General features: G+C 44.8%; 1 protein-coding gene across 2 annotated transcripts in view; it reads left to right on the top strand.

The window, feature by feature from the left end:
- LRRK1 (leucine rich repeat kinase 1) overlaps nt 1-15,720 on the top strand; it is a 73,881-nt gene that overhangs the window by 17,426 nt on the left and 40,735 nt on the right. For both annotated transcript variants that reach the window (XM_063412404.1, XM_063412403.1), the window contains exons 3-10: nt 2,638-2,801; nt 3,648-3,819; nt 6,087-6,266; nt 6,861-7,009; nt 11,659-11,885; nt 12,360-12,487; nt 12,622-12,785; nt 13,478-13,615. In XM_063412404.1, the coding sequence (XP_063268474.1) occupies nt 2,638-2,801; nt 3,648-3,819; nt 6,087-6,266; nt 6,861-7,009; nt 11,659-11,885; nt 12,360-12,487; nt 12,622-12,785; nt 13,478-13,615 (1,322 nt within the window). The remainder of the gene's footprint in view (nt 1-2,637; nt 2,802-3,647; nt 3,820-6,086; nt 6,267-6,860; nt 7,010-11,658; nt 11,886-12,359; nt 12,488-12,621; nt 12,786-13,477; nt 13,616-15,720) is intronic.

Here is a 15,720-nt window from a genome sequence, read left to right as displayed (position 1 = left end):
TATTTAATATGAAAATATTGGTTTCAAACAGTAGAATTGCCCAGATTTCTTACAGTCAGTGAAACCTTTATTGAATTCCACTTGATTGACATTTGGATGTTCAAAACTGAGCAGCTTTGATTAGATCAGTAAAAATTTGCCTAAAACAAGACTGTAATTGAGTTTAAGGACTGAAGTGAATATACTGAAGCCTTTTCTGGGAATAAACTCCAGGGAGCCAGCTGTGACCTTCCAATTCCTGGAGCTCCCAGGATTCTATACCTAATTCAGGGCCAGCCTGTGTTCCTGCAGTGCTGGTGGCACCAGGGGTTGTGACCGAGCCACTGCACTACAGAGGATTTCAGAAATTGTGGGGGAGCCAAAAATGTAAGGGGAAGCCCAACACATTGGCTGAGTTGTTTTGTGAAGTAGTCATTTGGCAAAACACAGAAGTGGTTTTGGGATTAGGGTCAAGCAGGCAGAGTTCCTCCTTCCCTCAGTTACAACCCTGTGACCCTTCTTGTGCTGGTTTGAGTGGGACAGCTCCAGCAGGAGAGGTGGAAAATGCTCCTTTAAGGAGAGATCTGTGTGGGAGAGGCTGGCTGGAAGCCTCTCTGCTCGAGGGGGATGTGACACCAGGGTCTGATGAATCTGTGACCCAGGCCATGATCTAAAATCAAAGAGAGATGGTCCTGCTCAATTCCTTGGCAGAAAGGCTTTTACATCTGGAATGGCTGCAGATGTGGACCTTGAGTGATAGTCCCCAAAATCAGGATTGAGGCTAGAACTGAGTAAAATTTGTCCCTCCTTTCTGCAATTTGTAGGGAGCTAATGGAAGTTGCTCTGCTCTGTCAGCCCTGGTTTGCTGGGCTCCTTGAGCAGGAAGCTGAGGAGCTTTCCAGCTGTTTTGTATCTCCAGTGTGAGGCATTTTTTCCTCCAAGGGGAATTCCACAGCTTCTCTCTATGTTCAGGATTTCATCACAGGGTGCCAAATGGGGAGGCTGCTTGTTCCAGTAACTGCATTGTTTGCTCGGATCTGTACTTTTTAAATTTTCTTAGTCCAGTTCGGAGTTGTTTTGACTGGACAACTACTTTGCTTTAAAGCTCTCCCTTCCATCATCCTTTAAACATACTTGATAAGAATATTTTTTCCAATCTTGGTATCTATGAAAATTAAATTAAACCACATGTGATATTATTAGTGATCCCTCAAAGGTGTGTGGTCTGCTTTAAAAGAGTGAACCGAATGCTGGAAGAATTTCTTTTCTCGTGTACTCCCTAAAATTACAGAATTATGGAAGCACTACGCTCATTACCATGAACTCTGAGATATTGTTTATTGTGCTGTAATTTAATCCCACTTTCATGGGCCTTGATTTCTGCTCCTTGTCCTTCACACGTTCTGCATCATCTGGGAAAGGTTATTGGTGAGGGCACACTTTCAATGGCACAAACCTCTGGAGCCATCTCCAATGTCTGAGTGATTTGAGCTTCGTTTAAATAATTGATGAGAAGTGTTAGTCAGAACCTACTGGTGATTCAGACTGCATTATTCAAAGATATTTATTGACAGTTATGGATTGCTCCAAATTTACTTCTCTTTCCAGGCTGCATTAAACTAGGCCCTGTGTGACATATGTGACTATTTAAAAAAAATAAATCCTTGTTAATACATGTGAAGAACTGTGGGCTTAAGTGCCTTATTTAACCAGTTGCAAGTGAGCAATAATAATTCATAATGTTTTAACAGGAAAAATAATTTTATTTTCAAGAGGAAAATGCTTTTTTCCTCTGCCTTGCTGTTCAGGAGTGGACCTGAAAACATCTTGTATTTCAGTGACTTTAGTGCAGCTTTCCCTGTGCTGGTAGCTGGGGAATGGTTGGGTGTGAGACTTCCTGCCTGCCTCATTACCCACCCACCAGAGCATCTTCTCTAATGGCTTCATCTTTTAATCTCTGACACTTAAAAGCTCTTCTGGCTCCCAACACCATTTAGGAAAAGAAAGTCTGGTCTAGGAGATTCTCCAGAATTGATTAAGGTGACACTGGGCATCTTGCAAAATCTCCTTTTTTTTTTTTTTTTTTTTTTTTTTTTTTTTTTTTTTTTTTTTTTTTTTTTTTTCCCCCCGAATAAATATTTCCAATTTCTTTTATTTCACACTCCTAGAGGTGCCTAAAATCCTGGTTGAAAATGCTGGAGGACAGTGGGATTTTATCAGGCTGTTGTCAGGAGTGAAGTGTGACTAAAGCAAGGCCACTGATACCAGATTTGCCTTTCAGATTCCTGGCTTTGTCCGAATTCCTGCAGGTGCCAGTCCCATGTCATTGCTCCTTTTCCCTGGTTCCTCAGCAGCAGGAGGATGTGTCAGGCAGATGAAGGGTTCATGTGTCCATGTGTGTGAGCTTCCACACCTTCCTTTGGAAACCACCTCTGGGAGCCGTGGGGGAACTCACCATCCCTCTCAGTTTCATGTCCTTGTTGGGAAGTACTTTCACATTTTATCACTTTCTTCTATCAGGCTTTTTTAAATTGTGAGCAGTAAATATTCCACTGATAATCACCAACTCTTTCTGTTCCCAGGATTCCCTGTCATTCAGCTGTGCATGAGTACGAGCAGGTACCTCTCCCTGACTTCTCTTTCCTGTTTTTCCTGCAGGAACTGTGGACATGGGTGGCAAACAGTCCACGAGTGGCGACGTCTCTGTCACCCAGACCCCTGTGACAGAAAGCATCCAGGATGCCTACAAGGCTGGGGACACCAGCAAGGCCCAAGAGTTGATTAGGTTGTCCTGTGAGGAGACTGCACTGCAGGTGGAAAAGGTTGGCTTGGGTTACTGCTCTCTCTCAGATTTTATTGGCGAAGATGCCAAAATTTCAAGGTGCTGCTGTCTTCTGTCATTTTCTCGTGGAGAAAATCCGTTTGGTTGTGTGGGAATGCTGCAGAAACATGCTCAGGGACAGGGTCTGCCCTTGAGAACACAGATCAGGAACGTGGGACAGATCACAGGGAGCAGTGTCTGTCGGAACAGCAGGCTGTGTGAGCAGGGGTGCTGCTGCTGTGGTCACCAAAACAGGGAAATGCATTTTTCCCTGTAAAAGGGAAGCACTTTATAGACTTAGCCAAAAATGCATTCCCCCATCAGTGCAAAGATGGTTAATGGCCCCCTGGGAAGATTTTACTGCCTATGTGTGGAATTTTATCACAAACTCTGTGCCAGCTTCTGCACTGCTCTGCCTTCAGAGCCCTCCTTTTGAGCCTGCTCTTTGCACAGAGTTGAAGTGAGTGTTTTGGGAGGGTCCCTGCATGTCAAGTCCAGTCATTTCGGCCATCTCCTAAACAGGTAATACTGCATTTTGCAGCTGAGCTGTGCAAATGCTTTTTCTGTTGGTCCATGAAAAATGGGTTTATACTCACAGTTCTGTGCCTCAGGCACTTATGTGAAAAACCATACAAAAAACTATCACACAAACCCCAACAAATTAATATGATACATTTATCAACAATGATTACAATGGCCACCAGTGTTTGTGGCACTCCCAGTTAACCACGGCAACAGTGGACATGCCTTGGCGTGGGCACAAAGAAACCCACACAGCTCTGGGAGCGCTCTTTCTCTGCCTGCTGCCCTGAACAGAGGGTTTCTTCTGCTGTGTTTCCTTCACCAGTGTCAGCTTTTGGGCATTGCAGCAGCATATGGAGATCTGCAGGCGGTGAGGTACCTGCTGAAGGAGGCGTTGGTGGTGTTACCAACAGAGCCCAACGACGACAACGCAGCGGTGGTGGCGGCGTATTTTGGGCACAAGGACATCGTGAAGGAGCTGCTGGATTCCCTGCGTGGTAAGCCCTGGGCTCACCCTGCCTCTCCTCAAGTTTTTCAGGAGCTGTGTGCCACAGCTCCAAGCAGGCTTTTGGGGTTTTTTTGCATTCTTTGGAAGGGGAGGGGTTTAGCCATGGGAAAGCGTGTGGAGGGATCAGATCTCTGCCGTGCTTGAAGAAAACTTTTCCCCCCGGGGAAGAGAAACCCGTTCATAAAAGTATTCCATGTTTGCAGACTGGAAGTGGGGAAGGATGCCATCGAGACAGTTCATTCCTGTCAGGCCTCACAGCTGGGTAACATCCCAGACCCTGCAGGGAAATTAGGGGATTTTCAGGATGCAGCATCATCCCAGTGCTGATCCAACAATCTCAGTGGTGCTGGCAGTGAGTGGCCTGACTGGGCAGGGACACTTTGGGTTCACAGCTGACACCCACTTCGTTCTCTGCTTGACATTTTGTTTTGACTTTCAAAAGGGGAATTCCTTCTTTAATAGAATCATTATATTTTACTTAATTTTTATTATAGTAATTATTTTGGAGCAGAGACGTTTTTTGACTCAGACACGATTCCTAAGGCAGCAGTGGGGGCGGGGGGCAGAGCCCAACTCTGACTCAGGACCAGGAGCTGTGTTTGGGTCCCTGTTGCTCTCTCAGTGTTCTGTGAGCTTGGCAGCTGCTTCTCCCTGGGACTTTCCATGCATTTGGGTCCTGAGGTCCTGCAGAACATCTGGGGCAAATCCTTGACCTCAGACACTGCAGTAACACAAGAGCTAAGCTGGCTTCTGCAATATTTAACCTGAGTATAGCTCTGTCTCCTCACTGGGACTAAATAGTTGCCAGTGGCCTCACTGAGAACGGGAATAACCTGTTGGGAAACCTGCTTATTTGGTGTCCTGTCAGAGCACTGGTAGGCAAAATAAATGTTCCAGTTTGGGGGATGCAATTAAGTGTAGCATTTCCTTCAGCCAGAAAGGAAGATGAGTAATCTAGTAGCAAAAATGAAATTATATTAATATAATATACTGAGTAATGAAAAGTGACTTAAGTAGTTTCTGGAAACTTTGCTCAGCTCAGAAGTGACCAAATTCCCTCCAACTCTTGCTTCGGGGGGGTCAGGGGAGGAGCTCTGTGCAAACAGCAGCTTTCAGAAATCCTTATGCAGGACCTTCCAGCTGTTTTCTTGGGAAGTTACACAGAAACCAATCACAGGGCTTAGGTATAAATTGCATAAATTTGCAATTTGGCTGTTGCACTGCAGTGATTCTCCCTAGAACAGTGAGAACCACTTGTGGCTTACAGCTTAAGTGGAGCCCATTTTTTGCAGCAGGAGGGTGAGGGATTTATTGGAGTTGTTAAGAATGCAAAGAGCAATGTAATTTCCACATGGATAAGCTGCAAAAGAGCCTTGACATGTAAAACTTGGGCTTCTGGATGTTCCTGTAAGTGTTTCAGAGAGGATGTGAATTTGTAAAGTATATGGAGGTAGTACAGGGAATCAGGGAAGATGTGGGGCCTGCTTATTGTTAGCAGAAATAATTCTATTCTGGGAATTTAGTTATGTGCCCAGAATTAGGCACACCTAGAGGAAAGTGGAGTTCTACAGGAAAACATTATTTCTGAAAAAAACCCCAATTTGAGAATGACCAAAGTATCAGCAAATTCGTGCAGAAATCAGAACATGGTGTTTTAGTTTTTAGCCTTAAATGACATTTGTCTGACTTTATTATGAATTAATAGTAAAGAGTTGACCTGAAATGAAATATTTGAAGGGGAAATGAAAGTTTTTGTGGGAGACTTCAGGTTGCAGCAAAAACAAGCTAAACAGTTCTTTTTTTCATGGACTGAAGCATTTATTTTTGTTTTATTTATCCAATAACATGAAAACTCATCTGGTTTTCCCCATTCTTTGTATCCCCTCTCATGAACATGGAAGAAGTGGCCAATCTTAGGTGTTTGGATCTAATGTCTGTTTGGATGCAAAGAGAGTCCTCATCATCCCTGTTTGGGGTCAGACGTTTATTTATGTGCTAGTGTTTGAGCAGAACTGTTGTTGCCTTATGAATGCTTGGGTCGGGGACAGACAAAAAATTTCACCCATTAGCTGGGTGGGTAAAGAAGAACAGTTAAGCAAAGCTGAAAACTTAGTGCCTGACCAGCTTAGGACCCTCCTCTGACACACTTCTGCAGTGTAACCTGTTCCTTTTGTCCTCAGGAGCTTCACCCTGTCCCAAACCCCGGGCATTCCTTAGTGGCACCAGCTAAGCCCCATTTTTTGTGTTTTTTGGTAGGTCCTAATACCTGCCAGCAGCTGCTGAACTGGATGCTGGCCATCGCCTGCCAGCAGGGCCATTTGGACATTGTCAAGCTCCTGATCCGTGCCTACAGCGCCGACCCCGAGAGCTGTGCAGTCAGGAGGAACGAGTTCCCCGTCCTCATCCGCCTGCCCCTCTACGCTGCTATAAAGGCAGGTGGGTATTTGCTTCCACGCTTTGCCTCTTTTCTGCCAGGTCTTTGAAGAATGGGCTGAGCTGTTCACACACAGGACGGCATCCGTGGCTTGTCCGGAGTTGGATTTCCAGCAGGGTGAATTAAAATAAAATTGGCTCCGAATCTTTCCACTTAGCCAGGGCCTTGTGAAGTTAGATTACTGTAAATACTGAGAGGCTGAACTTTCCTCTATAAACTCCTTGGGAAAAGACCCTTAAAAACCAGAATCCTTGCAAGTAAAAGCGTTATTGTTATGGACACTCTGGCACACATGCTTGAGTTAGCCTGAATAATTTACACTTCAAAGCACAGCTGTGTGTATAGTTTAATATGATGGGAAAAAAGAGAAAAAAGGAAGAGCCTGGGCCAGCACTTTTACACAGTGTCTTTGCTGTCTCAGTTTGACCAAGTGGAGTCCTGCAACTGGAGGAAACAGCCTTCACACAGTTCAGTTTCCTTTTTGAACACCCCCACAGTTTTTTTCAGAAGTGGTTATTTCCCAGGATTTCTGTTCAGCTCCTTGCTGGTTCATTTACATGAGGTGAAGGGAGCAAACAATCTGCTTTTCTCCAAAGGGAATGAAGATGTAGCCGTGTTTTTGCTGCGGAATGGAGCTTTCTTTTGTTCCTACATCCTCATGGACAGTCCTGAATCCAGCAAACACCTTCTGAGGAAGTATTTCATTGAGACAGCCCCACTGCCAGGTAGTGCTCCAGCAAAAACAGTAAGTAACCATTTATCTGCCTGAAGAGAAGTTGTTTTAAAGGGGCATCCTGTTAATAACTGATAATTGTCTTTGCATGCTGTGTGGCTGCTGATTCTTCTCAGCTAAACCTTGTGGTTTGCTGCCCTTTTAGAAAACCATGCCAGTGGCTTTGATGCTGAATTACAGGGTGAATTACATCAAGGCTTTGAATGGCATCACTGTGCAAGACACAGCAACAGTTTAATTTAAAATTAAATTTAAACACCGCTGTGTGAGCCAGGCTGTGCCGGGGAGAGGAAACCCAAGCTTTTGGCTCAGACTTCCAAAGAAGCTGGGCTGCTTCTAGCACAGATTTCCTCTGTGCCTCCAGGGTTATCTTTCCTTTAGGTTTCTGTTGTGCCCCCTGGTTGCAGGATGATGCCACGAGCTCTGTGGTGTCCCTGAGTGTGCATGGGAACCCTTCTGTGGCAGACAGTCCAGGTAAAAATGGGCTTGGGTGGCTTTGTGTTAACAAGGAGCATGAGCAAAGCAATGATCTGCTGAGTATCTTTCCTGCTTCAGATCCTCAGCAGTAAAAAGGTTTCTCACACTGCTATTGTTACCACTTTATAGGGAAACACATAGTATTTTGTATTATTTTTACTCCAGCAATTTATTATCAGGAATTTTTAAAATTTTCCCCTCAATATGTAGTTTAACCAACACTGAATAGGAGCATCAGATTCCTGAGCCTTCAAAGGTTACAGTTTTTATCAGGTCACAAAAATTTTGGAGTGAAAAGATGTCCCTGTTCAATCTAGTTGAGTATCTGTCTGCTCAGCTTGTAGCATTGCAGGCTGTTGGTTCTGCTTTGGTGTTAAGTGAAAATAAGAAGAGAGGTTTTAGTAGCTTTACAAACTTCTCCATTCTCTATTTTCCTGTCTGAATCCTCTCACTGGGTTCCTGTTGATCCCCTGGGTGTTAGACCACGTAAGTGAGCTTGACTTCTTTAGGTTCAATCAGTAGATTTAGAGCATGCCCTGTGCTACTCTTAATTTTGTTGACAGACAAACAAAAGGAATCTGAATTCTAGATGTGGATAAGAGTTGATAAAATGTCTTTCAGAAGAAAAAAATCCAACTGGATAATTCAGCTTGAATAAACTTGGAATAAATGTTTGAATCACAGGGAAGAGGTCTGTTTTCCATGTGAATTTGCTGGCAATATTTTTCTTAGCTGCTGTAAAAATGACTCAGCTTTGCTGTTGTCACACCCTGAGTGAAGAAGAAGAGAGCAGTTCTTCAGATATCAGCTAATTGCCAGAAGGGCCTGGTTTGAAAAGAAAGAAAAAGAAAAAAAGCAGAGGAAAAAACACAGAAACCTGACCTCGATTCTCCTAGTAGCTGTTTATTTTTAATATGTTTGCTTATTTAATGCTTTCTCTCTGAATTCATTTTGGCAGACTGGGACAGATTTGGGAGGATCTGTCCTGGTTTGTCTGCAGGGCTCAGATCTTTGGGAAGTGACACTCACACGCCCTGATAACTTTTTAAAACACAACTTTGTGGCAGCTGCAGACAAACTGCCTCGGCGCTTTCTTCTTGTCTCAGAGGGTTCATCCTGAGATGGATTTTGCACTGGGAGGAAGCAAAACTGGATTGTGTGGAGACTGGGACGTGTGTGGCAGCCAGCTGGATGTCAGAAAGTTCTCCCCTTGGACAGGGAGGGCAAACCAAGCACTGAACTGTGCCCAGAACTTCAAAAGGCTTTGTCCTTTCTGTGCTATCTCTGAGTGGAAACACTTGAGCACAGCTGAGCTCCAATCGATTTCACAGGAGTGAATGCAGAGCTATGCCTAGAATGTGCCTGAGAGCTGGTTTTGGCTGCCACACCTTCCAGACAGCCCTTGCACAGAGCAGAGCTGCCCTTTCTCAGGCAAGAGGAGTTACATCTCATTTCTCTAATATCTGTTTCTCCTTTTCTTGTTTTTTCCTGGCATAAATTTATACCCACAGCAAACCACAGTTTTGCTAAAGAGAGGAAGTGGTCTGTTTTTACAGGAACAGGTAACAAGTGCCAAAGAGAGCCTTTGCAGTGAAGTGGCTGGGCACAGATTCCAAACTTCAATAGATGTAGTCAGCAGGGAGATAAATGTAACTTTCCAGCGTGTACAGTGTGAGATAAATTTAATTTTTCCATCACAGGTCTGAGAAGAGCTTTGTCTGCTCTATTTTCCCTAGGAAATATTTTACCAATAATTCTATATTCAAGCATACAAATGTATGTGTGTGTGTGGGATCCTCCTCTCATTTCTTTATCCTGCTAATCTCACTTACATCACCATCAGCAGAGCTCTGCAGCAGTCCCACACAACATTCAGAGCAGGGCTGTTGATGCAGGGAGCAGATCCCTGTCCTCAGATTATCCCATCTGCAGCAGGAGCGAGGTTCTGGTGGAGCTTGTCACGTCATTTAGGAGAAATGCACAACAGCCCTTCTTAATCACCTTACCAGACAGCCTCAGATTGAAGTAAATATTTTTCATATTTATAGTTGATCCTTTGCCCAAGAGCAGCAGGGTTTCTTGCTCCTGCACAATTTCCAGTCCTTTGCCTCAGTGCATCCCCTGACATTGCTGCAGTAGAAGATTTCAATTTAGTCTTCAGGGCTTGTATTGAGAAATGCGTCCTTTGGCAGGAGAGGGGAGTCGACAGAGGTTTTCCTTGGCTTCTGAAGGGCAGGGAGCTGCCTGCAGTCAGTTCTGAGCTAACATCCTCTGAACTCAGTCCCTGGTTTAGCACAGAGTTCACCACCAGCCCCAAACGGAGAAGGGTTGGGGTGAGCTCTGCGAGTTTGGCATCACAGACCTTTGGCATCAGAGGAACAGCTTTTCTGGGAAAACAGTGCAGATGGTTAAGTATGAGTTGGGGAATAAATACCCTCTCTTTGTGGCACTGCTGTCAGGATTTCTTTCACTTAATTAACATTTTCACTGCACAGCACCGAGCCAACCATAACCACTGATATCAGGTTACTGGTACCAGTTGAATTTGGTCCACTATGTCTAAGTTAGATAGAAGGATTTGGCAGGTCCTCCAGTTTGCAGAGACACTGTCAGTCCTTGTCTCTGGATGGGAAGGAGGGCACTGATTGCTGGGATTCAAAAAGCTGCCTTGGATACAGGACACCAACCCACAGCACTGATAGCAGGTGCTGGATTTCACAATCTTGTCTGTGGTTTGAGAAGTCATTATCTGCATTCTGCAGGTATCTCTTTATCACATTAAATACCCTGAGGCCATGCCTCTGCATTTTTGAGGGAAATGATACACAGTGATCTAAGTGCAAAATAGAGATGGGTTATCAGTCTGCAAAGAGGAGCAGCACAGACACAAGGTCCTGCTCGCAGCCCCTGAAAGAAGGCTGTAAGGTTGTATTATTACTGCATTGGTTGGTCTACTCAAGGACTACTACTTTTTTCCTAAGCCAAGGGATTTGTGGTATGTGTTACAGGTGAGAGAAAAGTTCAAAAAATTGCCTGCTGAATTTAAAACAAGAGTTCCTAAGCAGGAAGCTGTGAAATATGCCAACTTGGGAAATCTAGCAGTAAAGCAGGATATGTTTGGTGTGAGAGTGAAGGCTTTGCAGTGCAGCTCCCATTGGGTGCTGTGCACTTTGCAGTAGCAGTGGAGATTCTGCTTAATTTGATTTATTCTTTGCTGCTGGCATGCTGTGTTTTACAGGGGTGCCTTGTGGCATGGCAGTGGATGCAGCTTTAAACAAACAGCTGGAGCTCTCTGCCTTGGTTTCCCCAATAGCACAATGGGCATAATATTTCCATTCATATTTGCAGGGCTGTCCTGAGGCATCACAAGCGAAGGTTTGAAAAGCACAGTGTCTACACTAAGTAGAACTGTTGTCAGTATCCAAAAAGTGCATCTGTTTGTACTCCCTTTGTTCCATTCTCCTAAACATTTGAACTGTCTGATCTACATGACCTGAGTACATGAGTTCTGAGTCTCAAATAAGCATTTGAGAGAGGTCTTGTTTCCCTTTTCTTCCTCTCCTTTCCCCAAATACATTCCTTTTAATTCTAAATTTGGAGTTAAAAGTCCAAAGAGCTAAATACTGGGCATCGCAAAGCAAACTAAATTTGCTGTCGGGTTCTTGCTGCCTCCTGGTGGAGAATCAACAATCTTTGCATTGAGGCTGGTTTTGGGATGAGTTATGTCAAAACCAACAAGTTTATGAAAACGTTTTGGGAATATAATTTTTAAAATGTGCATTTCAGGACAAGAATTGGGAGTGCAATGAGGTGATCTTGAAAATGAAGCCTTGGGTTGTTTCCTTGCATTGATGACCACTGTGTGTTCACACTTGCTTCTGTCCAAGCTGGACCCTGAATAATTTGGCTGATGAGGAAGTCCAGGTCCCCTGCTTGAGCTTGCTCGTGGTCTTTGGAGTGAAATCACGGAGCAGATACAGCAGGGGCTGCTGATATCCAGGCATGATTTCATCTCTCAGTCAGTTTAATTCCTAGAAGCAGATTGGAAAGTGAACAAAATGGGAAAGTGTGCAAAATGTTCATGGCCTGTGCTCTGCTCTGCCAGATTCCCAGTGGTGCAGCACTGTCTGAGAGCAATGGGATTTCACTGATGTGGTTTTCTCTTGTTTCTTTGACACATGCAGGCTTTGTGTGTGAACTGGTCAAACCTCAAACTGCCCTGGGTGGATCTAGACTGGCTGATCGATATCTCCTGCCAGATAACTGAGCTTGATCTCTCTGCCAACTGCCTGGTGTCCCTCCCATCCGTGATCCCGTGGGGGCTGATAAACCTGCGGAAGCTCAGCCTGGCTGACAACCAGCTGACAGAGTTACCCGGAGTGCAGTCCTCCGATGAGATCATTTGCACAAGGTGCGTGCTCCATGCAAAGCTGGGTCTGAGGGAGACTGTGTAAGGGGAGAGCACACTGCAGGAGCTTCTCGGTCTGTTTGCTGTCTGCTGCAAGGTTTAATTTAGGATTTGCCCCTCTGCATTCTCAGCGTTCCCAAATTTGTTGTCAGGACAGTTGTGGGGACTTGATTCCTGTATTGTCTCATGTTGCCTCTGCTTTTCTCCAGCTCTGGTGAGCCCCATTCCTCTAAGCTGGCTCAGAGTGACATTACTGGCTGATACCAATGATTTGATCTGCTGTGTATCCAGACCACCTGTCTCTGCCCCCTGGAAGGGTTAATTTTCTAATTAGGGTTTTATGCTTTGCCTTGTGAGGTGCATTTCAGCTGCTTCCATTCAGAACTGAAGCTGTCCTGGTAAAACAGATGTCTGTGGCAACAGGAGGCTTTGCTGCTGTTTCACTGATGCCTGACTCAGATTGTTCTGTACTCACAGGTTACTTGAGGTCGACGTATCCAGCAACAGGCTCTCCACTCTCCCTACTGGATTCCTACACCTTAAAAACCTTAAAAAACTCATTGCTTCCAAAAACTATATGGAGAAGTTATTTGACGAGGAAAACAGTACGTACAGTCCGGTGCTTGGCTTGCATTTCAAGGCTGAGCTGTAGGGAAGAACCCAAAAATGTTAAAATAATGGCTTAAATGGCTTTAAAGCTCTCATGCTTATACCAAGGCCACAATTTCATGTTTTCCAGCAACTAATTGGATTGGTTTGAGGAAGCTGCAGGAGTTTGACGTCTCTGACAACAGGTTGGTGGAACTTCCAACGGTTTTTCTGTACTGCTTCAAGTCCCTAAACATACTGAATGTTTCCAGAAATCAGCTGAAAGTGTTTCCAGATCCCTGGGCCTGCCCCCTGGTAAGTTGAACTGCTCTGACAAAGTCAGAGGCTGACAAAGCTGTTGAAACAATGCAAAAAAATTGACTGTGATGCTTAAAAAACTGTCAGATGCTTAAAAGGCTGTTCTGTCAGAGTGCCCCTGCCAAATTTGGTTTATGGGTTTCAGATCCAGTTTTTCTGAGGTTCCACCCTGTTCTCACCATGTTGATGGCATTGGTGGAAGAGTTTTAGAAATGTGTATTACATGGATGTATTGATTTTCTCTGTAGTTCCTCTGAGCAGAAGTATTGTTAGGATCATTTTACAAAACACCCAACTTTCACCAGAGGTGACTTTGCCCAAACCCGTGGCAAACAAGGACATCTGTATCCACACCCATCACTGTGACTTTATTGCTCATTTTTACAGGGACAGCAGGGGAACAATATCCTTTGGGGAAGCTGATGGTTGAAAAGCAAATGGGGGTGGCTGATTTTCAAAAGAATTTTTGGAATGCTTTTTGCCCACCAAGAAATTTGACCAGCAGTTGAGTGCATCTCCTTAGCAAACCCTATGTGCCTGCATGCCCAATAATTTATTTAGATCAAGATATCTAAAGAGACCACTTAAAATTAATTTATTGAAGCTTTTGCCTTGTGACAGCTGATCTACCACATTATTTAAAGAGATGATTGCTGCTCTGTAAGTGTGGGGCTTTTGATGTTTTCCAGAAATGTTGTAAAGCATCTAGAAACGCACTGGAATTCCTACCTGATGCATTGACTGTGTTTTGGAAAAACCACCTGAGAGAAGTGGACTTTTCTGAGAATTCACTGAAAGAAGTTCCATCAGGACTCTTCCAGCTTGAAGTAAGTGTCATTTCTTCATAGTTCTCACATTATTTTTCCTAATACTGGCTCAGACCTTAAACTGGCTGCCTGGTTAAGGTAGGAGCCCCTGTGCTGGTTTGAACTGGTGCAGTTGCACAGAGCCCCCGAGCAGGCTGTCACCCCCTGAATCACCACATTCAGACCCTTATCCAGTGAGATATATCTAGTTTCTGGCACAGGTCTTCTGAGAGCTCTCTGAATGCCTGTGGTTTGCAGAATTTGGGAGCACAGTTTGGAAGACAAGCCCTGCGTTGTAGCTTCAAGCTCCAGCCATTGAAATATTGATGTACTCAAGTACACTCATAAGTAGCTGTGCTTTTTCTTGAAAAAAGTGAAGTGTAATTAGGAGTTATTCTTTCTGTGCTGAAAATAGCATGTTTGAATGCCCTAAACAGTGCTGCTTGGGACCTCTGTAATCTTAAAGGTGGTAGATTAAATAATTCTTTCCTGTGGACACCACAGATCCAGGGGCTTATGTCAGAATTCTTCAGAATTTCTGCTTTCACATGGTATTGACGTGAAACCAAGCAGAACTTGGGGTTTCCCCCAAGTGTCTCTGCAAGATTGTGAAACACTCAGGGTTGTGGAGAGAGAAAGAGGTGCAGAAGCTCCATGGTTTTCCCTGCTAGGCTCTGTGGGAAGGATGCAGAAGTGATGGTTCATGTCCATGTCCAGTCCTGATCTCAGGATCAAGGATCAAAGGTGCCTTTTACTCCTGCTGGAACAAGAGGGTTGAATTCCCTCAGTTCTTTCCAGTGATCCCTGCACATTTGGCTTCGCTCTCTGGTGGCTGTTTGTTTCCAATTGGCATTTCTCCTGAAACAGAACCAATCCTATGGACTATTGTCTCCAAAACTTGGTTTTTGTGAGTGCATTGAGAGCCACCCCAGGGGGTGGGAGCCAGCATGGCAGATATTAAACACTAGATGGTGCTTCCAGGACACAATTCTTGAGTGCTGCTGCTCCGAGGGTGCTGAGGGGTGCAAAGGCAGCGAGGCCTCAGTGCAATCTTTGCTGATGTTTTCAAAGTTAGTGAGCCTTGGCTGCCCTAAATAGTCCATATCTCTCCGGCATTATATTCATAAAAGAAGTAAATACCAAGTATTTTCTGAGGGGCAAGAGTGTGCTGAGGAAATAGAAGGTGAAGCCCCATGCTTGGAGGAGCCCTGGCTTGGGATACTCCTTGACTGTAGAGTTTGTGTGGGTGGACAGGGCTGTGCTCATGCTCCAGCCCTCTCCAGAAGCAGATGTGGGAAGGGGCAGAAATGGGAAGTGAAGTGTTCCTACAGATAATGTATTATTTTTATGTAGGAACAGCAGTGAACGGGGAAAAGCAGACAGCAGAGGAGGCCTGTGACTTGCAAGCACATGTGATGGGACAGTCACTTGTAGCTGCAGTGGAGTTTATCACTGGCCTTGGCATGGTTTGCACAACAGTCTCAAGATTGGGACCAGCTCAGTCCTTAATACCATGTGTACTCCAGAAATGTGGTGTTAGGAGAAAGAGAAGCCTTCTCAGCTTTCCTGGCTGTTGCCTTCTAAAGGAACCAACCAAGCCATGTCTTATTTCTCTAGATGAGTTTACTTCTCCCTAGTTCAGGAGGAGTCCTGAAGACACCTGGCACCCTCTGGGGGGAATATTTCAGGTTAGACTCTGGTCAGCTTTTCCACATCATGACCTGACTGAGGCACCTTGATCTGGCTGCTGCAGTCCCTTCACTCAGGTGTCATCTCTCCCCCCTTTGCATGCTGTGGCAGCAGCTTTGAAGAAAGTTTGTCTGCCATTGCCATTGTGTCCCTTCTGGAGGCCCCCATTCTCACACTGGGAGGCAGTAAAAATGGAGAAATTAGAGGGAAGAGCCAATTTAAAAGGACTAGAGATCTCCAGAGTTTCAGTCATGAAGATCATAGCCAGCTGATGGTCACTAATTTCCCCCCTGTGCACAGAACCACTGGAAAGAAGCTCCCCAGGCTCTCAGCTCCCTGGAGAGTGGCCTTGGTCAGTGTTTGTGGGGACAAAGACACAGTGACTGAAAAAGAACACCCCAGTTAGACCCCAGAGAACACAGTTTGTGCTAATTCCG

The sequence above is a fragment of the Prinia subflava genome, chromosome 15, assembly GCF_021018805.1.
Source record: "Prinia subflava isolate CZ2003 ecotype Zambia chromosome 15, Cam_Psub_1.2, whole genome shotgun sequence".
Taxonomy (NCBI): Eukaryota; Metazoa; Chordata; class Aves; order Passeriformes; family Cisticolidae; genus Prinia; species Prinia subflava.
This window is presented reverse-complemented; position numbering and strand designations above follow the sequence as displayed.